Source organism: Dipteris shenzhenensis, chromosome 15 (assembly GCF_047967505.1).
Source record: "Dipteris shenzhenensis isolate YYH24624 ecotype China chromosome 15, Dip_SZ_1.0, whole genome shotgun sequence".
NCBI lineage: Eukaryota > Viridiplantae > Streptophyta > Polypodiopsida > Gleicheniales > Dipteridaceae > Dipteris > Dipteris shenzhenensis.
The window spans coordinates 23,074,009-23,099,090 of record NC_141610.1 but is presented as its reverse complement, the minus strand read 5'-3'; the positions used below and the strand labels follow the sequence as shown (position 1 = coordinate 23,099,090).

Here is a 25,082-nt window from a genome sequence, read left to right as displayed (position 1 = left end):
CCATGGGATGAGTGTAGATAGCCATAAAGAAGAGGAACTTGCAGCCAATTATATTCATGTAAGAGTTTAAGTAAATCATTTCTTACTACATTTTCATATATATCATATCAAACTCTCTAAAGTGGTATCTAGTTTCATCTCTTCTATTCACCTTGTTCACCTCTAAAAAAACTCTGTAAAGTGGTATTTGTTTTCACCTCTTAATTCAATTTATTCACTACATAAAGGGCTTTTGGTTTGGAATTTCAAATAGAGAAGGTTAATGTGGAGCACAATACATTTGATCATAGAGTAATGGAAAACTTTGAGCAAGATACCTGTGCTAGCATCAGGGATGCAAATCAAATTCAGGGTGAACTAGACTATGATGAAGCCTTGCAAGAGATTTTACAAGTGAATTATATTACACTCGAATTGTTCATTTTTGTGTCAAATGGTTCATGTAGTTTGTAAATGCCATCAAGTAATAGTGAGAATAGAATCCAACATTTCTTTTGAAATTGACTCACCCAACTTCTTGGTTAATCAAATCGACACATTTTTTTCTTCCTATACACTATGAGTAGGTAACATCTCATTTGGTGCTTTGCCTTTACACTTGCACATTACTCTTTCAATGCCAATATTAAGTAGTGTTGACATACTGTTGACAAGCTATTTTCCAACTCCACCAATAAAACAACACATGGAGTTATGTTTCCAAATCATACCTAAAAAAAAGAGGTGTATAAAGACAAATAGGTTAAGAATGAGATGCTAGGTGTGACAATAGTTGACATCCAAACAATTTCTTCCACCTTCCACTACAAATGAATGCCCCACTCAAGGTTCAATGAGAGCTGAATATGAGGAGGATTTAAATATAATGATTTCCTTGATGTTGTGGTGGGGAACCTTTGGAGCATGAATAATATGAGGGTGAGATGAGGTAGAGGAAGAATTTGAGGCCAACTCCTCAATGCAAGAATGATCAATCCATCCTTCATCATGTATGAACAAATCTATTGGATCTTATTTGCTTTTTGCATTATACATTTGCTTCATACTAGCATACATAAGATTTCCATGTGGTTATGCCCAAGCAGATGATCATAGTAAGTAGGGGCACAATGAAGCCATAAGAACCTCCCATTAAATATGCTATCAAACAAGCAATAAATAAAGATTGCAATGATGGGTTGTACCTCAATAAACATGTTCTTTCTTGTCCATTCTTCCTACAATAATAGTCCCAAGGATTATGATTTAGAGTGTTTGGGTTAAGGATTTAGGATTTAGGGTTTAGGATTTAGTTTAGGAGGTATGGTTTAGAGGGTTTGCGTTTAGGGAATTGCTAATTACCAAATCCTAAATCCTTTATTGAAAACCTAGATTTTTAAATAAGACCTCCCATATTTTCTAAACAAGATCTAGATTTCTAAATAATTAATAAAGTACATTATTAAAAAGGGACTAATGTTCTTTATAATGGTTGTTATAGCTTGCTTGCAAAGAAAACTCACAAAGGAGATGGCTACAAATTTTATTGCGAGGATAGAGGTGATTTCATGTTGCAAAAGAGAAGTAGTTGCATTTGCTACATTCCACGAAAGTGATCCAAATTCTAGTTGTCACTTTAGAAGACTTGGTGAAGATAAGGTGGCAGTTCTCGTATCAAAGATTCTTAGTGCACATGTTGAGCTAAAGCATAAGTGTGGGGATATGGAAATCCTTGGAGATGTTATGCCCTATTATACTTCCAACAAAGCATTTATTACATGGGACAGAGATGAGACTTATCCAACACATGTCATCAGGAATACAAAGTGCATATCTTTGAATTTTAGAGTGGGAGATATTTTACAAATGTTATCAGGAATACAAAGTGCATATCTTTGGATTTTAGAGTGGGAAATATTTTATAAATGTTATCATTTGCAAATAAGAACATAGCAGAAGGTCAAGTCTTGGGATTTGAACAAGTGGAAGACTAGACATTTGCGCAAATGAGAATTCAAAAAGTTACTAATGATGGTATGGTTGATAACTCAATCTCATTGGATGGTCCCTACTATGAGGTAGGCAAGGATTTGAGATGGAGCATGCAATTTTTAAAGATTGGAAAAACTCGGCATGTGGTTTTTAATGATAAACATAATGTATACTACAATATCAAAGAATTGAAAGAATATGCCAATGTATCAAGCTCTATTCTTCAGAGATGGATGATTCCAATGCACTCAACTATAGCACTAACATCTTTTTAGGAGTCGATGAGCTCATAAGTACCGAGAAAGATAAATATTTCACAAGTGATGCCTTATCCGGTGTGGATGAGTTCATGCAAATTGAGAATTTGGGCAAAGATATCAAAGTGATATCTTATCAAGCATGGATGGCTTCATGGATAACTGATAAAGTTCTTAGAGTCAAACCAAGTAACTATAGAATTATGAAAATCATGCACGATGATATAATGAGTGATGTTCTCTCAGGAGTAGAGGAGTTTCAAGACTATGGAGTTATGAAATCCATAGAAAGTGCATCAATGAGTGATGTTCTCTTAAGAATAGATGAGTTTGAAGATCATTTTGGACACTCTATCACCATTGTGACAAATGGTTCTATGATTGTATCAAAAGTAGGCATAAGATCAACAAAGGACTACTCGATATTTGGCTTTGATTGTGAAACAGTTAATGTTACAAATGGTTCTACGAATGTATCAAAAGTAGGGATGAGATCAACAAAGGACTATTCGATATTTAACTATCACAGTGATAAGATCGAGGATGCAACATCCCATGAAAACAAATTGACAAATAAATCTTATAAGGAGAACTGCACAAATCCAAATAAGGATGTACAGAAGGCCCCAAAATGGACATATAGATGCATGAAATGAAAACGAGTCCAGGCAAATCCAGAAAAGCAACCAAAGAGAATAACAATAATGAATGAAGATGTTATGCTAAAAGCAATGCGATCTACATGCTGTAAGCATAGATGTACGGGATCCATTAACTTACATGACATCAAGGGCTGTAGAGAACATGTTTGGCAAAGGAAAGGGAGCAAAAGAAATGAATACCTACTCATGAGACTGTCTTGCTTTCTTGTAAATGACAGGAGAAGGCGAAGCTTAGGACAAGAAATAAGGCCTCTTATAAATGGAAAAAGTATTTGCAATAATGCATATCACATTATTACATGATTATCACATGGTACATATTGGAATTTGGCTAATAAAGCAAAGTATGGAGTAAAATTTAGCATTCATGGATACATAGGAAGGCCCAAAACAAGAGCCTCAACAGTTGCGGCAAGAGCAATTTTAAAAGACTACATTCATGAAAATGCTTTACTGCAGACCCATCTATCAGAAATGCATCTTTCGATAGGTTTGACAAAAAAAGAAGTATTTAACTCTATTGGAGAAACACAAAGGCAAAGAGGGCATGCTCCAGCATCTTTTCATACTTTGTATACTCTTTGGAAAAAAAGCTTTGGACATGTTAAAATCCCAAAGATGCAACAAATGTCAAAGTGCAACGATTGTGATGATCTAAAGCGAGCACTTGAGAGTGCAACATCTCCAAAACAAAAAGAAGCATACCAAAAAAAGAGAGAATTTCATCATGGATTTGTTCGACATTCTAGAAAAAAAATATGCATTTTGGAAGGAGCAAGCTATTTCTCATCCAAATGAGCACATGTGCGTTATTGTAGATGGTATGGATCAAAATACAACAACATTACCTCGATTTGTTAACACTCCACCTAAGCTACAAGGAAAATACTTTTTAAAGACACATCTATGTGGAGTCTTAGGGCATAGATTTAAGTTTTTTGCAGACATATAGATTGATTCCTTGCATCTACATGATAGCAATCAAGTTGTAAAATCCGTTATGAAGGCAATTCACAATGTACATGCAGAAAAAGGTCACCTACCAGTAACTTTGAGAGTACAGGCAGACAATTACAGACGAGAGAATAAGAATGTTCTCTTCTTTGCATTTTGCTCAATGCTAATCGCTCATAGAATCTTCAATGAGATTGAAGTTGGGTTTTTGTTGGTTGGGCACACACATGAGGATATCGATCAGGTATTTAGCACGGTCTCAAGAGAACTAAAACACAAGGACATGGAGACAATGGATGACTTGATAAGAAAATGTGGGAGGCAAGTTGGTGGCCACAAGGAAGGAATAGTATGCGCAATGGTTGAAAGGATGTATGATTGGAAGAGATTTATTCTACCTTTCATACAAAAAGGTGGTGATGGTCATGGCGCTCCACACTATTTTTGCTCTTTCTTAAAGGATGAAAAACTAGTGATGTAGTGGCATCACTATTCTCTTGATACAAAATGGAAACCTGAAGAACCTTACTGTCTCTTAATTTTAATTTCGAGCAAAGAAATGCATCCAACATGGGCTCCTATAAAAGAATTCAGTGAGAAATCCAAAGGTGAAATAGAAGGCTTAAAAGCTTTTATTACATACAAAGCGAAAATGCTTCAGAGATTTCTTGATTAGAAGCCCTCTTGAAAGGAACATAATACTATTATAATTAGCAAGACCTACCAATTGATAAAGGACCTTGCAAAAATGCGAGGAGATGTTAAGGTAGAAAAGCCTTTATTTTGGCCAAATGTTGGTAACGACTTACACCCAGCATGTGGTCTCTTCGAAAATGAGTTTGAATCGCTACTCCCACATCCATACTATGGACTCAAGAAGAGAGAGTTTATGCCACAAATAGACATAGACGTCCATTGTTTTGTTGCAATTCAACCATTGGATGATGAACATGAGAATGCAAAGTTTTGGGTTGCAAAAGTAGTAGACATGAGCATCCAAATATCAAGAAAGAGTGAAGGTGATGGTAGTGGTCAAATGAGAGTGAATGAAGATGGCACCCAAGCGATAAGTGATGACAGAAAGGACATTTGAACAAGTAAATGTTTGGATCGCCCATTTCTATGACAACAAAAAAGGACATTCGAACAAGCAAATGTTTGGATCTCCCATTTCTACTTAACTCACTGTAAAGGCAGAATTAAATTATTGAAAAGGCCACGGCAGATCCTTTCATGTTTGGATCGCCCATTTGTACTTACCTCACTATAAAGGCAAAAATAAATTATTAAAAAGGCCATGGCAGATCCTTTGTACAAAGACTCATCTAGAGCAATATTTCTTGTAAACTTAAAATAATGTAAAATTGCAAGCATAGGTATTGCTATTTTTGAGAGTACAAAAGAGGCTTCCATCATGTCTCATGTCTATATAAACCTTTTAATTTCTTGAATATTCAAGAGTGTTATAGTTTTCTGCATTAAAAAGAGTCTTGCGGGTCTTTTGTGTATACCTTTTTTAAATTTGGTGAATCTTCAAGAGCGTGGGTTTTCATGGATCCAAACTAATAACTCAAGGGATTTTTTAATTTAAGAATACGATTCTTAAAAACAAGAAACACAAAATTAGGATTTAATAGCAGTTTTTGCATTATTAGTGCAACATTGTAGAGAGATGTTCTGAAATGTATTATGTGGAAATGACAATGCTAGAAAGTAAACTTTTGATTCTCGAATGGCATTTTCATAAAGTAAACTTTTCATTAGGGAAGGATTTTAAGGAATAGTCCAAATGTCGACATATGAGTCCAAAATTGATGAAATAAGTGTTTCTAGCTCCTTATGGCTAGAAGTAGCAATTTTGCTACCAGCAGTACCACTAGTGCTAGTCTAAGAAGAATCCTAAATCTCCACCCCAAAATCATTATCCATATTGTTCAAGTGTTGTGGCAAAGGAAACATGTCGCCTCCCATATGAGGAGGCTTGTCACAATAGGTGTTGTAATGGCCCAAGTCACCATAATTAATACACTACACATTTATAGCATACATACCTCGACCTCTTCCTCCTTGCCATGATGGTTTTCCATTCTGATTTTATGGAGCTCTAACACCTCTATCTCCATAAAATCCTCTTCTCCTACCTCGACATGTAGTGCCCAACATATTCAAGCTCATATTCTTCATTAATTCAACCATCTCTTGGAGGTTTTCTTTCAAAGATTCATTTGGTCCTTTGACGGGAGGAAGTAATGGTTCTTCTTTGTTGGCGCTTGTTAATAATTGCATAGCTTCTTTCAAATTCCATTGGGGTATCTTTTTCAAGCGTATTGATCTAAGAATTAAATTTTCATTTCCCTGTATGTAGGCTCTTGTGGAGGGTTCTGGGCCTCTCGATATTGCTACATGGTTATGCATCCATGTCTTAGCTTCACCTTTCAAACAGTAGGCCAAATTCTGCAACAATGCCTCTAGCATATTCATGTCCTTCATTAAAGCTATCAACTCGATCACCTAGTAGCATCTTCAAGGGGTAGTCCCATGAATCTAGGAAAATCATGGCCATTTCTGACTTGTAGTTTCACCTTTGCCTAAGTTCTTCTCCTATCACCATAGTGCCATGGATATATCCTTGCTGCGAGCTCCAGAATGGTGATAAGAGAAATTGAGCGACCATAGGTGACCTTTAAGGTAGGCCCCTAATACACAAACATACACCAACACTAGGAAAAAGTCGGCAACTCATATATTTCATCAATGCTCCTTGCAGAGAAAACATGACTCTTACAACCCACATTGCTTCTACAAATAAGAAAAATCATCAAAAGAGGCTCTCATATACAAGGAATACTTTGGTATGGCACAAAGTAGGAGCATCACCCTTCTCTCAAACCCAGGACACCCACAAACTTCCTCTACTTCTCAAAACAATGGCTTTCCGATACCTCTCTCAACAAAAAGCAGTCGCCTATCATGTTCTGAGTTTTCGACCCCCGACCCCCCCTCATTGTGAATTTCGATCGTGACCTCTTCTAGAGAGTTGTAGAGCTCAATCTCAGCTTTGTAACAAAAAAACAAGCTCTAAATCCGAGTTGCGAATCAAAAGTTATCGTAAAAATAACTACTTCTTTTGCTGAGGAGGTGCGACTGCTTTTTTTATCTGCATGCTATTTACCCACGCTTCCACTAGGCTATCTACCATTAGTTTCACCCTAAACAATCACTTTCTACCTTCATGCAAATAAACTTCTAGTCCTAACATGTACAACAATATCAGTTCCACCTAGCTCCTACCACTAGTAGTACAAAATCGGGGTTCTCAAAATCCGCCTTTCAATGTCATGCCATAAGATAGGGCTCCCACACGGTCATCAAGTAAGAGGGAGGTTAGGGGGTATTGGGAAAAATTGAGTGATAGGGAGGGAGAGTGGAGGGATGAGTAGGGGGCAGACAAAGGTGAAGACATGAGGGAAATTCCCATGGGAGGCATTTCTCAAGAGTCAAGCTATTGGGGAGGCTGATAGAATGGTGATGGTTGACTCATCTTCTATTTGACAAATTAGAGAAAGTATCTTCTAGGTCTTATTCATAGGATGATAGTGAGCACTAAATCTTCCAAGAATGATGGCCACTACCCACTCGTGCAAATGCAACTTTTGGGAATGAAGACCTGTTCATCATACGGCTGACATTTTCTTTCAACCTCCCCAAGACCTTGATGTGGAGGTGAAGTGGAGGCTAGGTCAAGAAAACATTTCATGTCGGGGTTACATTTAATTCATGCCCATATCTTAGTTTAGCATTTCATGGAAGATGTGGGGCACATTAAGCTTAGGTTAATATGTCCCCCTAGTAATTGAGGAGCTTTTGGGGATGGCTAGAACTAATTGCTCTAATTTTTTAACTTACCCCTCTAATAATTGCCCCTTCCTTTTCCCCCTTTATTTAATTCAAGCCCTCCCCCTTTATCCCACTCCCCCCTCCCCACAAACTAATTAACTAATTGCCCCCAAATTCAATCTGGGTTACCTATTTAGGATTTCCAATTGCAAAATTACACGATCTGTTGATTAGTAAGGATCCCAAATCCTTTGAGTTGTTTTGCAAACTACCTATTTAATAGGCTTGGAAGAACTATGACATACTTATCAAGTCGACAAACACTTTTGTGGTATCACGTTCCTTTAGAGTATCAAAGGACAAGGAATTTAAAAGAAGCAAGACACCAAAGTTAGATTCCACATCAGGCTAGTGAATGTCCTCATAAAAGAATAGCTAACAGAATGATCTCATGCTACAAATGCCATGGCCCACATATGCTAAAGGATTGTCCACAACTAGAAAATTCACGTGTACCCCCCACTACACAGAGTAGCAACCCCTACGAACCAACTATGGGGTGGATAATCTCTACAAGGACTACGCATTCACCTTGGACCCCAAGCTGACAAGTTTGAAATTGTTAAGTATATAGCAAGGACATGACACTTTGATGCTAATTCATGCCATCGGGAGGTTGCAAGCCAAGGCCTTCACTAAGGAGCTTCGCAAGCAAGCGAAGAGGGACCAAGCCAACACATCTCAACTAGTCAAGGAAAATTCCACAAAGTGAGGGTCACAGGATGTTAAAATGGAAGGCAATTGGAACAACAAGGTGGTCATATAGAGTGGGTTGGAATAGGACGCAACTACTATACCATCATCCACATCTACAAGTTTGCTTCCTCTAAACGCAAGAAGAGCACTCACTCTGATTAGGAGATTGAAAATCCAACTAGTATCAAAGCTAACAATGTATCATTGATTCTAAAGGGGCTTGGTGGGTATCCCAACCCTCAATTGGAAATGTAGAGACTCTCGGAAGCCAAAACCTCTCAAGATTTTCAAGAGAAATTTAAGCAAAGGCCCAGGGCCAGTAAGGGATTCAACATTGTTCACCCTTGGCACATACCTGCACCATGACCTAATAAATCATTACATGTGCCGAATAGTGTGAAGGAAGAGGGTTCCCTATGCTCTTTTAAAGTAGGACCTACCTTGATGGATAGAATGTTTGATGTGGATTTTGATATGCAAAGGCTAAAGGAGAACGGTAACAAGTCCTTCTATGGCTTTGAAGAACAACTCTACCAAGACATAACCCAACTCTTTGGAGGGACATCTCAAATTGGATGAATGGAAAAAGCGTGGCTCATGAGCCAAACATGATGGAGACAAAGGAGTCTTTACATACTCTCAAGTCCTCCCCAAGGTTAATTAACACATTGGGCCAATACTTTGAAAGTGATGATACAAATGCAATGCTACCTACCTCCTACTAGAACCAAAAGGATACAACAACCTTGGATGGTGGTGCAAGGGTAAGCATTATCACAAAACAATGCTAGGAGAAATTGGGCATGCATGCATGCCGTGGAACATACCTCATTAGTGGTGAAGCTCACCAATGGGGTGATAGAACGAACAATCGAAGTTCTAAAGAAATTGAAAACAAAAACTTTGGTTTCACCTATAGCATATGGTTTATAGTGATGAATTTCCTTAATCAACCTGATTCCTGTGAAATCATTCTTGGTAGGCCATTCATGTGTACTACTTGATTGGTCCATGACTGGCAAGCTAACAACATCTACTTGAGAAAAGAAGGCAAGTCATTAGGGTTGATCTAGGATTATGGAGAGCTCATCCATGATTTATGGAGGGAAAGTGGACTGATGGAGATGTTAGCAACCAAATTTCCTTGTGCTTTGCGAGTAAAGCTTGGATGTATAGCACAATAAATTTATGGATGAAAAATGATGAAGCAGAGAATCGTTCATGTTGAAGTGGAGTTTTAACTACCCTTTGTTGTTGTCATGTTCCTAAGTCAAATGTCTACATTTGATTCAGAAGCAATGGTTGACTCTTGGTCCTTATGATGTACTAGCAATGATTGATTCTTAGTCCTTATGTACTTAATGATGCATTTGATTAAGAAGCAATGATGGTTGACTCTTATCTACATTTAATTGATGTTTTGAATTGACTCTTAGTCCTTAATCGATGTACTAGCCTGCATGGTTCCCTAGGTCATATTTGGCTCCGAATTCCAAGGTCTATGATCCAAGAATGATGGCATACACACCCTTTTAAGGAGACTCTCTAATTGGTCCCGAGTTTCAATTTCAAGCTAAGAAATGTAGGTTTAAATGTTCACATTCTCTAAAAATGAGTTCTGAGATCTCGAGTTTGAGTTTTGAGGTCCCGAGCTTTGGGATTTCCCTTGATGGCTTTAAATTTTGGGCTATAGTTTTTGAGGTTCCCGACAACATATCCTAACGAAGATCTTTAGATGGGTATCAAATTTTTCCAAGAAATGCTTTCACGTACTAGGTCCCAACACAAGTTTCCGCGTTTGGACTCCCAACCATGGACCATAAATGCATAGATGCCAACTATGGACTCTCAATCCCTAGCTAGTGTACATTGGTCCCATAGATCATATTCTACTCCCTAGTGGATAATAATATACTCTCTCTCTCTCTCTCTCTTTCTCTCTCATGAGAATCACCAAAACACACGCGAAGGAACACCAATAACATAACTCTCTCTCCATAGCTCATAATGACGAACGTTTTTAAGTAAATCAAAGATGAGAGCTTTGTATATAAAATGAAATTGACAAATGTGAGCCGTCTCAAGGGGTTGGCTTGTGCCTTGATGAAAGCAAGGAATTGATACTCATGAGAGGAGAGGATGGAGCACCATAGGCTTTGATGCCCTGTAGAGAAGATCAACTAAGACAAAGAAATGAGTCGGAGAGTCTTTTTTCTAATAATGCTTATAAAACCATTCTAAACTTTACAATATTTATATGGAGTTGAATATATACGAAAACAAGAAATTCATGAAAACTAAGATTCTTTTGAGTACATATACCTGCATGCATCTTGACGCATGATCATCATAGCTTGACTTGATATTAGGCTTTGTGCAAGTTAATAGAAACAAGTATGCATTAAGAGAACAGAAGAACGAGTTAGTACAAACAAGTATGCATTAAGAGAACAGAAGTAAGAGTTAGTAAAAACAAGTATGCAAAAGCTAGTTATAAAACCAAGCTTTATCAAACGTGAATGGTAATGCACTATGAATTAAAAAATTGTACAAGATCTTACTTGGAATTGTGTAAGATCATACCAGAAAAGGTGCAAGATCTTGGTGTTGTACAAGATCTTACCAAAAAAGTTGCATTTTAATGCTAGACATTCCATGATAATGCAAGTCTAAACATAGGTAAAACACACTTGGTTGAGATGGCCTCCAAAGGAGCTCATTGCCTTTGGGTTCAGGTAAAACTTACTTGATTGAGATGAAGTCCAAAGTATCTCATTACCTTTCGGTTCATGTAAAACTTCGTTGAGATCCATATCCTCCAATCTAACATTAGTTATCCCATTGTACTTTGATGTAAAATTAAACATGCTTTCATAAATCTTTTTCGAGGGACACATACAGAGCTGTATAGTCAAGATTCATTCACACGTATTTTTAAGTTACTATACAGACCACAAAATGAGATGAATGTAATGCCTATGTACCTTCAAGAAAAACAAATGCATCAAGCATTTGTTAATTGCAGTAACTCAAGTGCTAACCAATGTGGACTCTATTGGCTTCAGACATTGATTTTCAAGAGGTTGTAATAAATATTTACTATCCACATTGTAACCAACGTGGATTGTATTGGCTTCAGACATTTGTTTTCAAGTGGTTGTAATAAATATTTACTATCCACTCTTTAACTCCTAACTACCCTATTGTAAATTTCACAAGATTGATAGCATCAAGAAGTTGGAGGACACACTTCAGGAGCCTCTTGATTTCAAGCCAGTAGAGACCAATCTAATTTTCACAAATTCACAAATGAATGCTTTGCTTTTTGAATGACTTTGGATAAAATACAACAGAATTTGAATGCTGGCCATTCAATTCCCCTAAACGGATACTAGCCTTCACAAGAATGAATAAAATGACATTTCCAAAACAATCTACAAAAACAGAACCACCTCTCACACTAGGCTCTCACTTAGAGCTCTAAAACTCTTTAAACATTAAAGCAAGCCTATTTCCCTGTTCTTAAATGCACATCTATCCTGTATCCAATTTGACGGTCTTACAACAATGAATGATTCAATCATACATTTCTTGTGTGTTCATGCTCCATCCCAAAAATCACGGCCTCTTCCTCTGCCTCTGCCTCTTCCACGACCACGACCACGACCACGACCACGACCTGTAAGAGCTAGGTCTGAAGATTAAAGATCTCCAGCACATGTAGATGCAGGCAAACAAAGGATGTAAGGCATTTGTAAAACGTTACCGCGTTCTTGAGAAAATGTATTGACTGCATCAGCATTAGCATCGTCATATCCGCCGGCATCAGGCAGAGGATCAATTCCACCACCATAGCCCCTGCCACGCCCCCTGAATCCACGACCCCTTCCCCGACCTCTTCCCCATCCACGTCCACGGCCCCACCCTCCATCAAATCCATTGTAGTCCCCTCCAAACCCATTACCTGTCTTGAAGAGAAACTCGTATTAACGCTAGCCATGAAGAACTTCAAAGTAAGCATACACGCCCCTAAGATTCACCATCCCGATAAATTCAAATGTTCAGATGTATGCAAGCGGCATCAAACGAGATATGTTCACTACCTCTTCCTCTGCCTCTGCCCCGTCCTCCTCTGCCCCTTCCTCTTCCCCCCTGAGGTGAACCTTCTGAGATCCACAGATCACCATACGTTAAAATTTGGAGAAAATACCATTGCAAACACCTACACCTTTATAAAAGGCCTTCCAATTCACTTTCTATATCTGTTAATCACCTCCTTCATCTTCAAAGTCTGTCAATGGCTTCACAAGCTCCGCTGGGAGAGGTGGCTGGTAACTGCAGATAACAAGGCCAATCATGATTTTGCCAGACCTTTGCCACAAATCAGATTTCTAAAACCCATCACAAAGAATCATACATATAGGAAACCTAAGACCATTGCACAAATTAAAAGTCAAAATGTATAGTGATCTATGGTTATTACCCAGTAGATGTAGTGTCCAGTTCTTTGATAGAGAGAGTGATCGTGATCATAGACACATGACGAGTTGTTTCCAACCTACAGTAGAGAGATGTCTCCTTCAAAATTTTGCACCGAACAGAAATGCAAATTGTTTATCCATTGAATGTACCTTTGTAAGACTAGAATATATCCAATCATACAAATTTAAATTGTTGATCCATTGAATGTACTATACACTCACGGAAGGAGTCCCTCTTCTAGTGGTTCCCAGGTATCAGTTATGTCAGTTGAGCCAATTGTTGTGACCTGATGAAGACCTGCAACTCGCCTCTGCCATAACGGAGGGTAGTTTTGTCAGAGACGGGTAAAAACCACAAAGCCATGTCAAACCTACCACACTATAACCATGGCGTTTACGTTGGTGGAAACAGGAAGGAACTTGACAGATGGAACATGCATTCATACAGCCACATTTAATAACATGAACAGGATTTACAAATGCATGATATCAACAGCAACCTTGATAATTTCAGCTATTGTTACAGTCTTGTTTATTGCACGGCCCATCGCCTTCAGCACAATCTCTGACACTTTGTCCTGTGACAGCAAAGAAACCCTCAAGAGTCACTAAGAAGAGCTAAGGCTTCATGTTTGTGCCCTCCTTGTCAATAGCTTCCACACATATATAACGCAAAGTACATGCAAAAAAAGTTCATTTTAAAGAAAGTAGCCAGACCTGTAGCAATGATGACAGGCTGCTCCCTTTAACCAAAACAAGCATTGACAACACTTCACTCAGCATATCAAAAGCAGCCACACGGTCATATTCACAGGCATAACTCTTTCCCTCTGACTCAGTTGAGAATGTAATAAACTATATATCTATTTGTAACCATTACAAATTCTTAGTCAAAACATAACACATGCTAGCATTCGTATCACAAATAAGACCTGCTACATCCACAAGCCTTTTACAGAGACAAGAAACCTGGAGGAAAAGCATTCTGGACAAGATTCATAGTCCAGCTACTTGATTCTGGTATTCCCTACTTGAATGAGAATATCAGAAAATACATTGCAAACTTATATCTTCACCTGATAAAAGGAATGTCCCACTAGCGGACAAAAAGTTGGGCTAGCAGCTACGGTATGCTATGCTTGGTATATGCTAGAACTACTACCAAAATAAATGTGCCGCTTGGAAGTTTTGGCTGTTCCACCAAGCCAAAAGGTATTACTTCCAAGGCAAGCTAGATTTTGTGCTCTAAAATCAATTCCAGTTTTATTATACATAATAAACTGATTGAAGCACAAAAGGCGAACTTGGAAACCACAACTCATGCCATGTACAAGAATGTACAAGATCCATTTGTAAATTGACTTCATGAGATAAAATCAACAAAAAGCTTGGGTTGATTATACAGAAAAACAGGTTTGCAATCTCGACAACATCAAAATCCATTCCCATGATGCAAAGCACAACAGAATTTTGCCTCATGGTCGCAGCAGTTCAGTTGGCAAGTCCAACTTATACATAGTCCGTTAATAAAGAACAAGTTTGTGGCATACTGCCCATAGTTTTTTATTCTTCATAGACAAACAAATCACCACCAAGGATTGCTCTCTTTCACAAATAAAATTTGAGAGACAATAAAATGAACAAATTTCAATATGATACTCGTCAGATTGCAACTCGACAAACATGACCTCCAATTTGAAATAAGGAATAAGATAAAATACCAGCAAAGAAAGGGAAAAATATTTGTATTATCTATTTTGTAAAATAAACAGAGAATCTTTGAGAGGATGTTATTCACTTGCTCAGGTGATCATCAAAAAGATATAGAGGCACAACTTGACAATAGTAAGGCAACAAAGTTGAGAAATTATGGCAAAAGGTAGCTTAAGACGATTGGCTTAAACTTGTTCCAACTTTTACGGTCATATTCTCGACTGTGCCACGCTTTCAGCCTCTCAAGCAAGTAGACGCATACTAATTAGCCCTAGGAGGCAGGGCATTCCCGTATTACCTAGCACAAACAATGTGTTAATGAATGTTTCGCGTGTCTTACACAAAGTGCAGGAAAAGCGATTGTGTAAAACAAGTGATGACAGTAACAGTTACCTGATGTAAGATGCGTTGCAACTTGCCTACATAAGACAAAATCAACCAACGCTTCAAGTAATTTTGCCAATCAGTCTCAATGCGAGAAAATTCCAGGCAGGATTTCGCACGATGCAAAACACAATAGACTATTGGCTCGTATTGTACGCAAAAGTTCGGCCAGTAGGTCCAAATTACGCAGAGTTGCATTTAAAAACACCAGCCATATTTTTTCCCCTAAACTGTGTGGGTGTTGACTCCAACTCAACAAGCATTCCTTTGTATACCACTTGGGAATCTCGACCTAGCAATTTGAAAACTTCATTCACATAGAAAGCATGACTTAAACCTCTAGCTTAAGGGAAACGACTCTCTCTCTCTCTCTCTCTCTCTCTCTCTCTCTCTCTCTCTGTGTATGCGCATGCTGCGCCCCTACAACGACGCCTGCACATTGAACCTTCGTGCACACCGTCCTTTCATGAAAACAGGCCGAGAGTTGACGAGCTGAGAGCGAGGGATCTAGATGCTTACAGGACAGTGTCCCGCTGGGAGCATGAGAAAGCCTGCTAAAATTGCAGCGCCGTAACAAAACTGGAGGGAAAATTTTCCTGATCCGCGCCATCAAGCAAGCAAGGCGAGGAGCAACGAGGGTAGGAAGCCAAAAAGCGAACCTGAAGCAAGGAGGTTGCGTAGGTGATGTAGTTTCGCATTTTGCCCTGGGTAGTGATACGGATCTCATTTTCGCTGATGGAGGTTTCGGGGCGGGGCTTCTCGACACGCTGGTAACGATCCATGGCAAGAAGTGAGCAGCAGGAGCAAAGCTTAGAAGAGGGAGGATGAGGATGATGATGATGATGATGATGATGATGAGACTTTGTTCTTGTTGTTGTTGTTGCGAGTTACTTCTTTTTGTTGCTTCCACAACACGACGAGTAGCTCATACGTAAGGTGTCTCAGGGACCACCATCCCCCCCCCTCATCTCATGAATTAGGTCGTGGTTGCCTCGGCACCTCCTCTCTGTGCCCGTACCCGTGTCCATGTCCGTGCGCATCTCTGCCTCCACCTACGTGTATGTGTGTCTCTGTGTGTGCTTGCCTCATCACCTCCTCTGCGTGTTCATGTCCATGTGCGTGTGTGCACGTGTGCATTTGCGTGTGCATCTCTGCCTCCACCTACGTGTATGTGTGTGTGTACACTTGCCTCGTCACCTCCTTTGCGTTTGCGTGTGCGTGTGCGTGTGCACGTGCGTCTCTACCTCCACCTACGTGTATGTGTGTGTGTGTGTGTGCGTGCACGATTATAAGAAGAGTGTGTGTGCACGACGCGTACACTTGAGTAGTGGCCACCATTCCACCACTCATCAATCAGGTCATGATCCCCTAGGGTTGGGCTTGTCTTGCAACCGTGTGCATGTGTGCCTCCGACTATGCACATGTGTATAGCATTGGTCTCTAACTGATGGAGATGCAACGACATAGAGAGAACTTGTTGCGTCATATCAAAGAGCATGGGGAGACAGTCACATGGGAGACCCAGCTTGATCGAGCCCAATGACATGGCACATATTTTTACACATTTGAGTTTGTTCCTGGACATAGCAGAGTAGAGGAGGTCCAACTAGATGATATGAGGGCTCAGTGGGTCAATGGGATGAAACGACAAGGAGGAGAGATATAGCCAAAGATGCAAGCTTACATGTAACAGCCACCATATGTTGAAGAGGACAAAGGGAATCCAATTCACCGACTCAAAAAAAGTCTCAGGATTAAAGCAAACACCTAAAAATTAGTATAATATAATTGACAAGTATTTTGCTGATTTGGAATGTATCAAGCCAATGCAAATCATACTTTTGTGTGCATGCATGCATGCAACGTCTATAGGCAAGCTTTTTTATTGCTTGCTTTGGCAAGCTCTTTTGATTGTTTGGGGTTCATCGTATCAAACAGGTTCTGCCCCTTGAACCCTTCCTAGCGTAATTATCTAACTTTAATTTTCATGTATTGAGATCTTCTAATATGTGATAGCACAAATTCCCTTTCTTTGGGACTAATTTTTGTAATATAAAGCAAGATAGTTTTCACCAAAAAAATGTGTGTGTATGTGTGTGTTGATTGATCGGAAGCTAGCATGATACTTACTTTTGCAACTTAGAAGGAGCCATGGACACAAATGCTGGCTGGAATGTGCACTAAGATTCATACACAAGCTTTTGGTAATTGGGAGACCACTTTCTAGGATTTTATTATAGAATCTTTTCAAGGAAACATCCCTGGCGAGGCTCGTCGTAGTAAATAACACTCATTTACAACATGAGGAATATAAGGAGATGGTACATGATGTCATTGCATCTCTTTGGGCACAAAGCCTGGTTGATGTTGCTTAAGCATGTATTACCTTTAACACTCACATGTAGTATGTTACTCGTGAGTATGGAAAGAATAATGTGTGACTTGAGGGTGATTGTAGTAGTTAAGGTCAAAAGCACATGTCAACGTATGACAGAAATTAGTAACATGCGGGATGTATCTCCAAATGTAAGTGCATGTCTACATTAGGCTAGGCATTTCCTACCATACAATGACCATAGGAAAATTGAAAAATGGGAAAGTAAGGCTAGGCAAAGGGCATGTCTACATTAGGCTAGGCATTTCCTACCATACAATGACCACGTGAAAATTGAAAAATGGGAAAGTAAGGTTGGGTAAAGGGCCTTCTCGTTCTTCCAAATATTTTTTTACAAGCTTTCACTATAAGAGACAATTTGAAAATATCGGTAGGGTGAAAATGGTTGATGGTTGCTAGACTTCCTCATGGGAACAATTGGCTCAAGCTTGTGTCAATCACTATGCCAACTGGTTTTCGTCATCTTAAGGTCCACTTACATGAGATACTAATGGCACGGCATCAGCTCCTTCAACATGTTCGACCTATGGTGTCCTTAGCAGTAGGATACACCTTTCAAAGAAAGGGAATCGACAGAGGCACTAAAGTCATGTGTGCCATCTATAAGTTGGTTGCCAAAATGGTGTTGAATTGAATCAAAGGTTTCCTGCATGATCATTTACACTCTACCCTATATGGGTTCATTCCCATAGCACATTACGGATAATATTTCCAATGCTTATGTTGGGATCGAATATGCAAATTATACTCAGGAAGATGTCATGTTGTCACAAGTGGAGATTGCCAAATCATTTGACTTTGCAAATGGATTTTATTTTGCAGACCATGCAATTAATTACTAGGGTTTGGACAAAAAAAGCAGCATATCATTTATTGGCTATATCGTGATAGTAAAGCTACCTGCATTCTGTTTTGAGATCTTTTTGGTAAATGGAATCTTCAGTGTTTGATATGCCAAGGATGCCCACTCAGTGCATTGTTATATGCAATAGGCACTCATCTGATGCTGCAATACATGGGATCATCAGGCATGGTTTGGAGAAACATGGAAGAAAGCGAATAATCTTTACTCAATATTGAGCAAGATCTTTAGCAACTCATTTGTGCTTTATAATTGTATGGTACGTATGCCTGATGATTAATTCTTTAATCCCAAGAATATTGAGCATAATCTTTTGCAACTCATGCATGCTTTATCATTGTATGGTATGGCTACGGGTCTGCAAGTGAATCTAAGCTACTACCTTTGCATACTAAAGAATGGCATCACCTTTTATGGCCTAGAGAAATTGTGCCACCTATGTAGCTTGTAAGTTATCTTGGTTATCCTTTGAGATGGATGCTCACTCGTCGTCAGCAAACACATTGGGTGCTTGCTAAGCTGGAAAAGAAAAATAGAATACTAGAAGTTAGCCACTTGGCCATTGCATGTTCACTTCCGCATTCTCCAATCCATTGATGGCTCATATACATCTTTGATTTTCCATTGATGATGTTTGGCAAGCAGCATATTACATGTTTCATGTCCAATATTCTAGAGATCTTCTGTTGGTCCAAGCATGGCAATAAGGGACTAATGTACCTCTATTCACCAAGTATTCATGGGGGCCTCAAAATCCTTAATATTCACATACATTTTTTGTCTAATGGGGGAAAATGATGCTTCTATTCATGCGAGGTGATCAACTCTTGGTTGTCATGATGCATAACTTGCTCTCACATTTGATCACTGATGCCTTTGGCCACTGATAGTTGATCAACTCTCGGTTGTCATGATGCGTAACTTGCGCTCACATTTGATCATTGATGCCTTTGGCCACTGACAGTTAACACAATGGGATTTCCTTAAGTTAGCCCTTTTGTAATCATAATGATTTTGGATTGGAAAGAAGTACTTCTCATTGCAAATGGCATGGTTGTGATTCTATTGATGTAAATTCATTGCATGTTGAGAGTATACATTGGTCTAAGGTGTTTGATAAGCCCTGTTGGCTTTGCACAAGCCTAAATGCTCATATTTTATTTGGTCCAAAGGGATACGCTTTGTGGATGATGTGCTTAATGATGTTGGTACTATGTTATTTTTTCCTTTTTAAGCCACCTTTTTTGGTTGGTACTGCATTATTGGCCTCTTTGGCATTCCCTTTCTTAGATACTTCAAGGCTTTCTACCAATGGCCAATCTTGAGCTCATGTATCACCTTATAGATTGGGCCCTTTATCCACAAGTTTCGAGCTACCGTCCTTCATTGTTGGCTGAAATCATGATTGTTAATTCGCATAACATCTTACTGCCTCCCCCTTGGAATTTAGATTATGCAAATCATATTTGGTTTTTGATTCAAAATGCCAAGTCATGGCAGAAGAGATTGCAGCAACTTTGAACTTACAAGCTCCCTCTTCACCAACAAATTTTCTTATGGTGGGTTATGCTTGGAGTTATCCCATTTGAACAAATCTTGGCACGTTGACATATTTCTCTTGCTATTTGTCAGATATGTCTGGCTCCTAGCAAATCCATGGCTCACCTATTTTGGCAGTGCCCTTAGACTCAAAGCTTCTTGCATTTCCTATAGTAGCATTTACGGGGACCTTTTCTTGGTGCATGTTTTGGAAAGTATTTTTGATTATTTGGGATTCCCGTATTTGGCCGATGTTTGATCTTTTCTTTGCATGGGCTTTCTACTAGGCACTTTGGACTCTATGGAAGGATAGAAACCATAGAGCCTTTGGTGATCCATCTATAGCCAAGCTTTCTTTCTTTCGAATGTCTTTGTAGAAATCATTCTTTGATTGTCTAAATGCTTGAAATTTGGATTATTATGCATACTTTTCTTATAGCACTATCTTTTGATGTTGTAATTACATGTTCCCATTCTGAGGACACCACCTTGTAATATAAATACAAATAGAATTCACACCAAAAAAAGTGTGGGTATGTGTTGTACTCAATCAAAATGGCATATAATAATTAGACTATGTGAGAGGCAATGTGGAAATAATCATGTATCATAAGAGGATGGATGCTCCATGGTTGAAGTAGAAAGCTCTCAATTGTGGATAAACCTTCCACTTGGATAGACCATGAGTTAACGGAGGTAGATGAGCATAAGTCCAAAGTGTTAATATTTTGGAATTGGGAGAATGAGACAAGGTATCTTGTGACTTCGTAGCAAACCTTTGGTTGATATTTGTATGTGTCACAAAAGTGTGAAAGGAGATAAGCATATGAACTTGAAGTTTGTAAAATGAGATCTTGGAGGGGGGTGTAGTTCAAAGAAATTCTAGTTTGAAGGCACATCCTTAACAATACCCAATGTGAATAGACTTAAACTTCACAATGTCACGTTGTGTCCTTATTTATTTTTGCAATGGATGAAATATCAATATTCAAGGAGAGGATAATGACAATCTCCTAGGAATATTTTTGCAATGGATGAAATATCAATATTTTGTGAGAGGATGAATGAGAATGGCCTAGAAATATTTGAGACTCTTCAAGTGGCTTTGTGTGTCATTGAACGTTTAACTAAAGACAGGTGGTTGTTGGTGATGTACCCACATTTGTTAACGGGCTTGCAAAGGTTTGGTACAAAAAATGAGCAATTCAATGAAGTAGAGTTGGCCATTGTTAGTTGCAACGCCAAAAGAGTTAGGACCTATCAATGTGCATTGCAACTTGCTAAGTCTAGGCAATAGGAAGGAAAGGTGGTGTGCTAATATGTGGATTGGGCAGATGCACTCCTTGATGGCCTCCAAGCCACTCAACTGGGCAAGTTTTTCCTATCAGTATCACTTTGTATGTGCGGGAGCCAATGAATTATCACTCAAGATCAAATGGAAGAACCCAACCAAGATTGATTTGGCACATTTGACTACCAAAAAAGAAAGTGCAAATAGATCTTACAACATGGCTACCTTCCCCTCCCCTAGTGGAATGGAGATTACTCTCCTAGCTCTGGTATAATCAACTTTTGGCCGTCTTGAATTGAATATATTACTATCTTAAGTGACAAAAGGGTTTCCTTCCCCTTCCTTTGTGGCTTTCCTTATCTCTCATGCATGGTCTCTATAAGCTCCTCGAGCATGCATGCCATCTTATCAACAATTTCCTCCAGAACCTCTTCAACAAGCACCCTTCTTGCCGACTCCTCCTAAACCACATCCTCCACTAATCAAAGATGCTTTAATTAAGAAAATCACAAAGGCTCTTAATGACACTTGGCTCAAGACGGTGATGAAAAAGAATTAAGTGGTTTGATCCCACATGATCGAGAGAATTCACTATGCCATAGATGCCAAAAGACAGGTTGTTAGTGCCCAAACATTCCACATCAGAATGTCTTAGGAGAATTTGTTGACTCTAATGAGTCTAATGTGGAGGTTCCCAATTTGGGTAATGTAAAAGCAAAGGAAAAGCATCCACAAGTTGCAAATTGGTAGACCTAAAAATTTTGTAGAGCCACCCTTACCCTTCAATGTGATAATCACAAAATATCTAGCAGAGAATAAAAGCAAAGGCACATATATAAATGCCCCATGTATAGTGGGAACCCATACACTTTGGGCATTGCACTTAATTCAAATGTTCTATATGAGTCCTCTCTCCAAGTGTCCACTCTCCCTTGCATTTCCAACTACGCAATAGCCTATCCCATGCAACCCACCTCCTTCTCTCACTAGACCCTCCTTCTACTTTGTACTATTAAGATCCATAGCATTCTCTCCCTCTCTCTCTCTCTCTCTCTCTCTCTCTCTCTCTCCCCCCCTTTCACTTGTCCATTAAACTCTCCATCTCTTTCTATTGGACCCTATACCCCTCTTCGAACCTTGAATCCTTGTACCCTATGTCTTTTTTTAACACTAACTCCTAGATCAAACTTTATCAATGCAGTATTGCTTTAAGTTGGCAATTGAAAAGCATTTCTCCACTCTTACCCTTTGCTAAATCCCTCTGCCCTGAATCCTATAACCTCCCTCTATCCCTAAATCCCTTCAAACAATTATCTTTGACCCTTTGGGAACAAACCTCTTCCATACTTTAACATATACATGCTTCACACCTTCTCTCAATAGAATATGACTCGAGAATGCCCTATGCTACAAGTCCACTACCCTACGACTCAAGAATGCCCTATGCTACAAGTGACCAAATGTCAAAATCTAGACAATTCAAGAAGCTTTGGCCATCATGAAGGTTGCCTTAATGTCCAAAGCTACCTTAATGTCCAAAGCTTCTTGATGACCAAATAAGCTTCTTGATAGCAAATTGAAGAAGGTTTCACAAGGTCAAAACTTTTTCCATATGGCCAAGAAGGTTTATGACACAAGGCCAAAACTTTGTCACATCCTGTTTCCAAAGAACGGGATGCAAAGTTTCTGCCTTGTGCTAAAAACTTTGGTGGATATGCACACCCGTACAACAAGAACCTGGAGAAGGTTTGACCATCTGGCCAAATCTTCATGATCGCCAAAGGTTCTTGAATTGTCAGGATTTTGACAAGGTCTACATGTCCACAATGGCTAGACAAGAGAACAACCTGAAGAAGCTTTCACCCCTTCAAAACTTTTTCCATATGGCCAAGGGAGCAACCTGGAGAAGATTTATGCCACAAGATAAAAACTTTATCACATACTATTTCCAAAACATGGGGATGCAAAGTTTCTGCCTTGTGGCAAAAACTTTGTTGGATGTGCATCCACATAAAACAAGAACCAAGAGAAGGTTTAACCGTATGGCCAAATCTTCATGATGGCCAAAGCTTCTTGAATTGTCAGGAACTTGACAAGATCTAAATGTCCAGAATGGTCAGACAAGGGACCAACATGAAGAAGGTTTCACCGGGTGGCCAAAACCTTCTTTTGATGGGAACAAAATTTATGCCACAAGGTCAAAACTTTGTCAAATCCTATTTCCAAATGATAGGGATGCAAGGTTTCCACCTTATGCAAAAACTTTGGTGGAGACATACAACAGGAACCTAGAGGAGGTTTGACCGTATGGCCAAATCTTCATGATGGCCAAATCTTCTTGAATTATTAGGATTTTGACAAGGTCTAAAGGTCCACAATGGCCAGACAAGAGAGAAACCTCAAAAAGGTTTTACCAGGTGGCCAAGACCTTGTTTTGATGGGAACAAAATCCTGATGAGCATATTTTTCTCAAAAGTTTATGCCGCGAGGTCAAAACTTTGTACATATGGCCAAGAAAGTTTATGCCACAAGGCCAAAACTTTGTCACATCCATAAGGCCATATGACAACTGAGGCTATGAGGATCCTAGTGTAGGCATTAGGGAGGGGGCCACACCACCATCTTTTATGAGAAGGGACACCAATGCTTAAGGATACATCCCATCACCATCTCCAAGCTTATAGATAAATTCTTAGGAGAGGGAGATCTAGTGTCCCATGTTGAGAGGTTCCAGCATATTTGAAAGACCTTCGGGGACATAGGTGACTTAGACAAAGTCAATGCATTTGGGCTGATCTTAGATGTTAAGGCAGGCCAATGGTATAGGGCACTAAGCGAAGAAGAGAAAATCAACTGGGAGATTCTTAGAGACTACCCTAAGCTCACAGAACACTTGGAAGTACAAAAACCTTAGTTAATACAAAAAACAAAATAAGGGACAACATTTTGGTACCATTTCTTGGGAAAACACCATCAAAGGTATGAGTGAAATTCAAGGGAAGACCTTGTCTTCTAGGGAAGAACTTGTATTCTATGGAAATATAACTTAAGGCCTAGGCAAACTACTTTCAATTTTATGCTATTGACTTCATTTTCAAAAGAATTTGAAGGAGCATAAAAAGTTTAAAATCCATAGAAAATTTGGAAAAAAATTTACCAAAATTTCTCCATTGTGCTTCTTTCAGCTATGGGAACACTTATGAGTGGTAATGTTGCAAAAAAACTCTTTGAATATTTTGAGATTTGGGGTAAAAAGTGACAAGTATTGTATGTATTGAGCCAATGGAAGTTGGAAATTTTAATACTTGTGTGAAGCAAGGATGGGCACTTTGATGCTAGTTAAAAGATATTAAGGGGCCAAGTTGGCACTTTGGTACATTGGCCAAACCTATATGTGAGAATAGCCTACACTTGAAAATTGAACATAGATACATCTAAAATTGAAATTTTTTTAGAATAGAATCTTGAAAAAAGTTTCCAAGGAAGTTGCTAACCCACATCTACCCATTGCAGAAAGAATTGGACCAAAAAACTTGAGCTTTTAAATGAAAGTATGATATGTCATGCTTTTAAGGAAAAAATAGGGTTTATCATGCTTTTTGAGTTATGTAATCAAGAAAGAGAGAGTAAAAGCTCACTTTACCAAACTTTCTGTGGAAACCAAGAGTCTATGTCGCAATTCTAGTCCCCAAACATCCTCCAATTATTTTGTTGAGGAGGAGTATAAGGAATTTTCCCAATCATTTTGCACAAATGGAAGGAAACATATAGGCCTTAAAAGCTTGCTTGCATGCAGTTGTATAAAGGAACCCACAATGACATAAGAACCTCTTAAGGTTTGACTTTTAGGAGTGAAAAAGCAACGAGAAAAAATCCACTGTAGGCCTCAAAAGCTTACTTGCCCATTTGCTTGCAAACAAGAACCCATAGTGAGGTAAGACCCCTCATGGATCCCCCTCTTAAGGTTTGTTTTTTGGGAA

General features: G+C 39.0%; 1 protein-coding gene across 2 annotated transcripts; it reads right to left on the bottom strand.

Moving 5' to 3' along the window:
• Positions 1-11,885: 11,885 nt before the first annotated feature.
• On the bottom strand, positions 11,886-15,925 carry LOC147893557 (uncharacterized). Of its 2 annotated transcripts, none has more exons than XM_087385684.1 (8): positions 15,675-15,925; positions 13,419-13,496; positions 13,141-13,229; positions 12,921-12,995; positions 12,711-12,772; positions 12,541-12,600; positions 12,204-12,401; positions 11,886-12,116 (listed from the first exon to the last, which is right to left on the bottom strand). In XM_087385684.1, exons 1-8 carry the CDS (start codon positions 15,795-15,797, stop codon positions 12,037-12,039), a joined length of 765 nt encoding a protein of 254 aa, XP_087241810.1. In that variant the 5' UTR covers positions 15,798-15,925; the 3' UTR covers positions 11,886-12,036. The 2 variants fall into 2 exon arrangements, with proteins under 2 accessions (XP_087241810.1, XP_087241809.1); XM_087385683.1 differs by having other exon boundaries at positions 12,541-12,603; positions 15,675-15,924.
• Between the last annotated feature and the right edge of the window lie 9,157 nt (positions 15,926-25,082).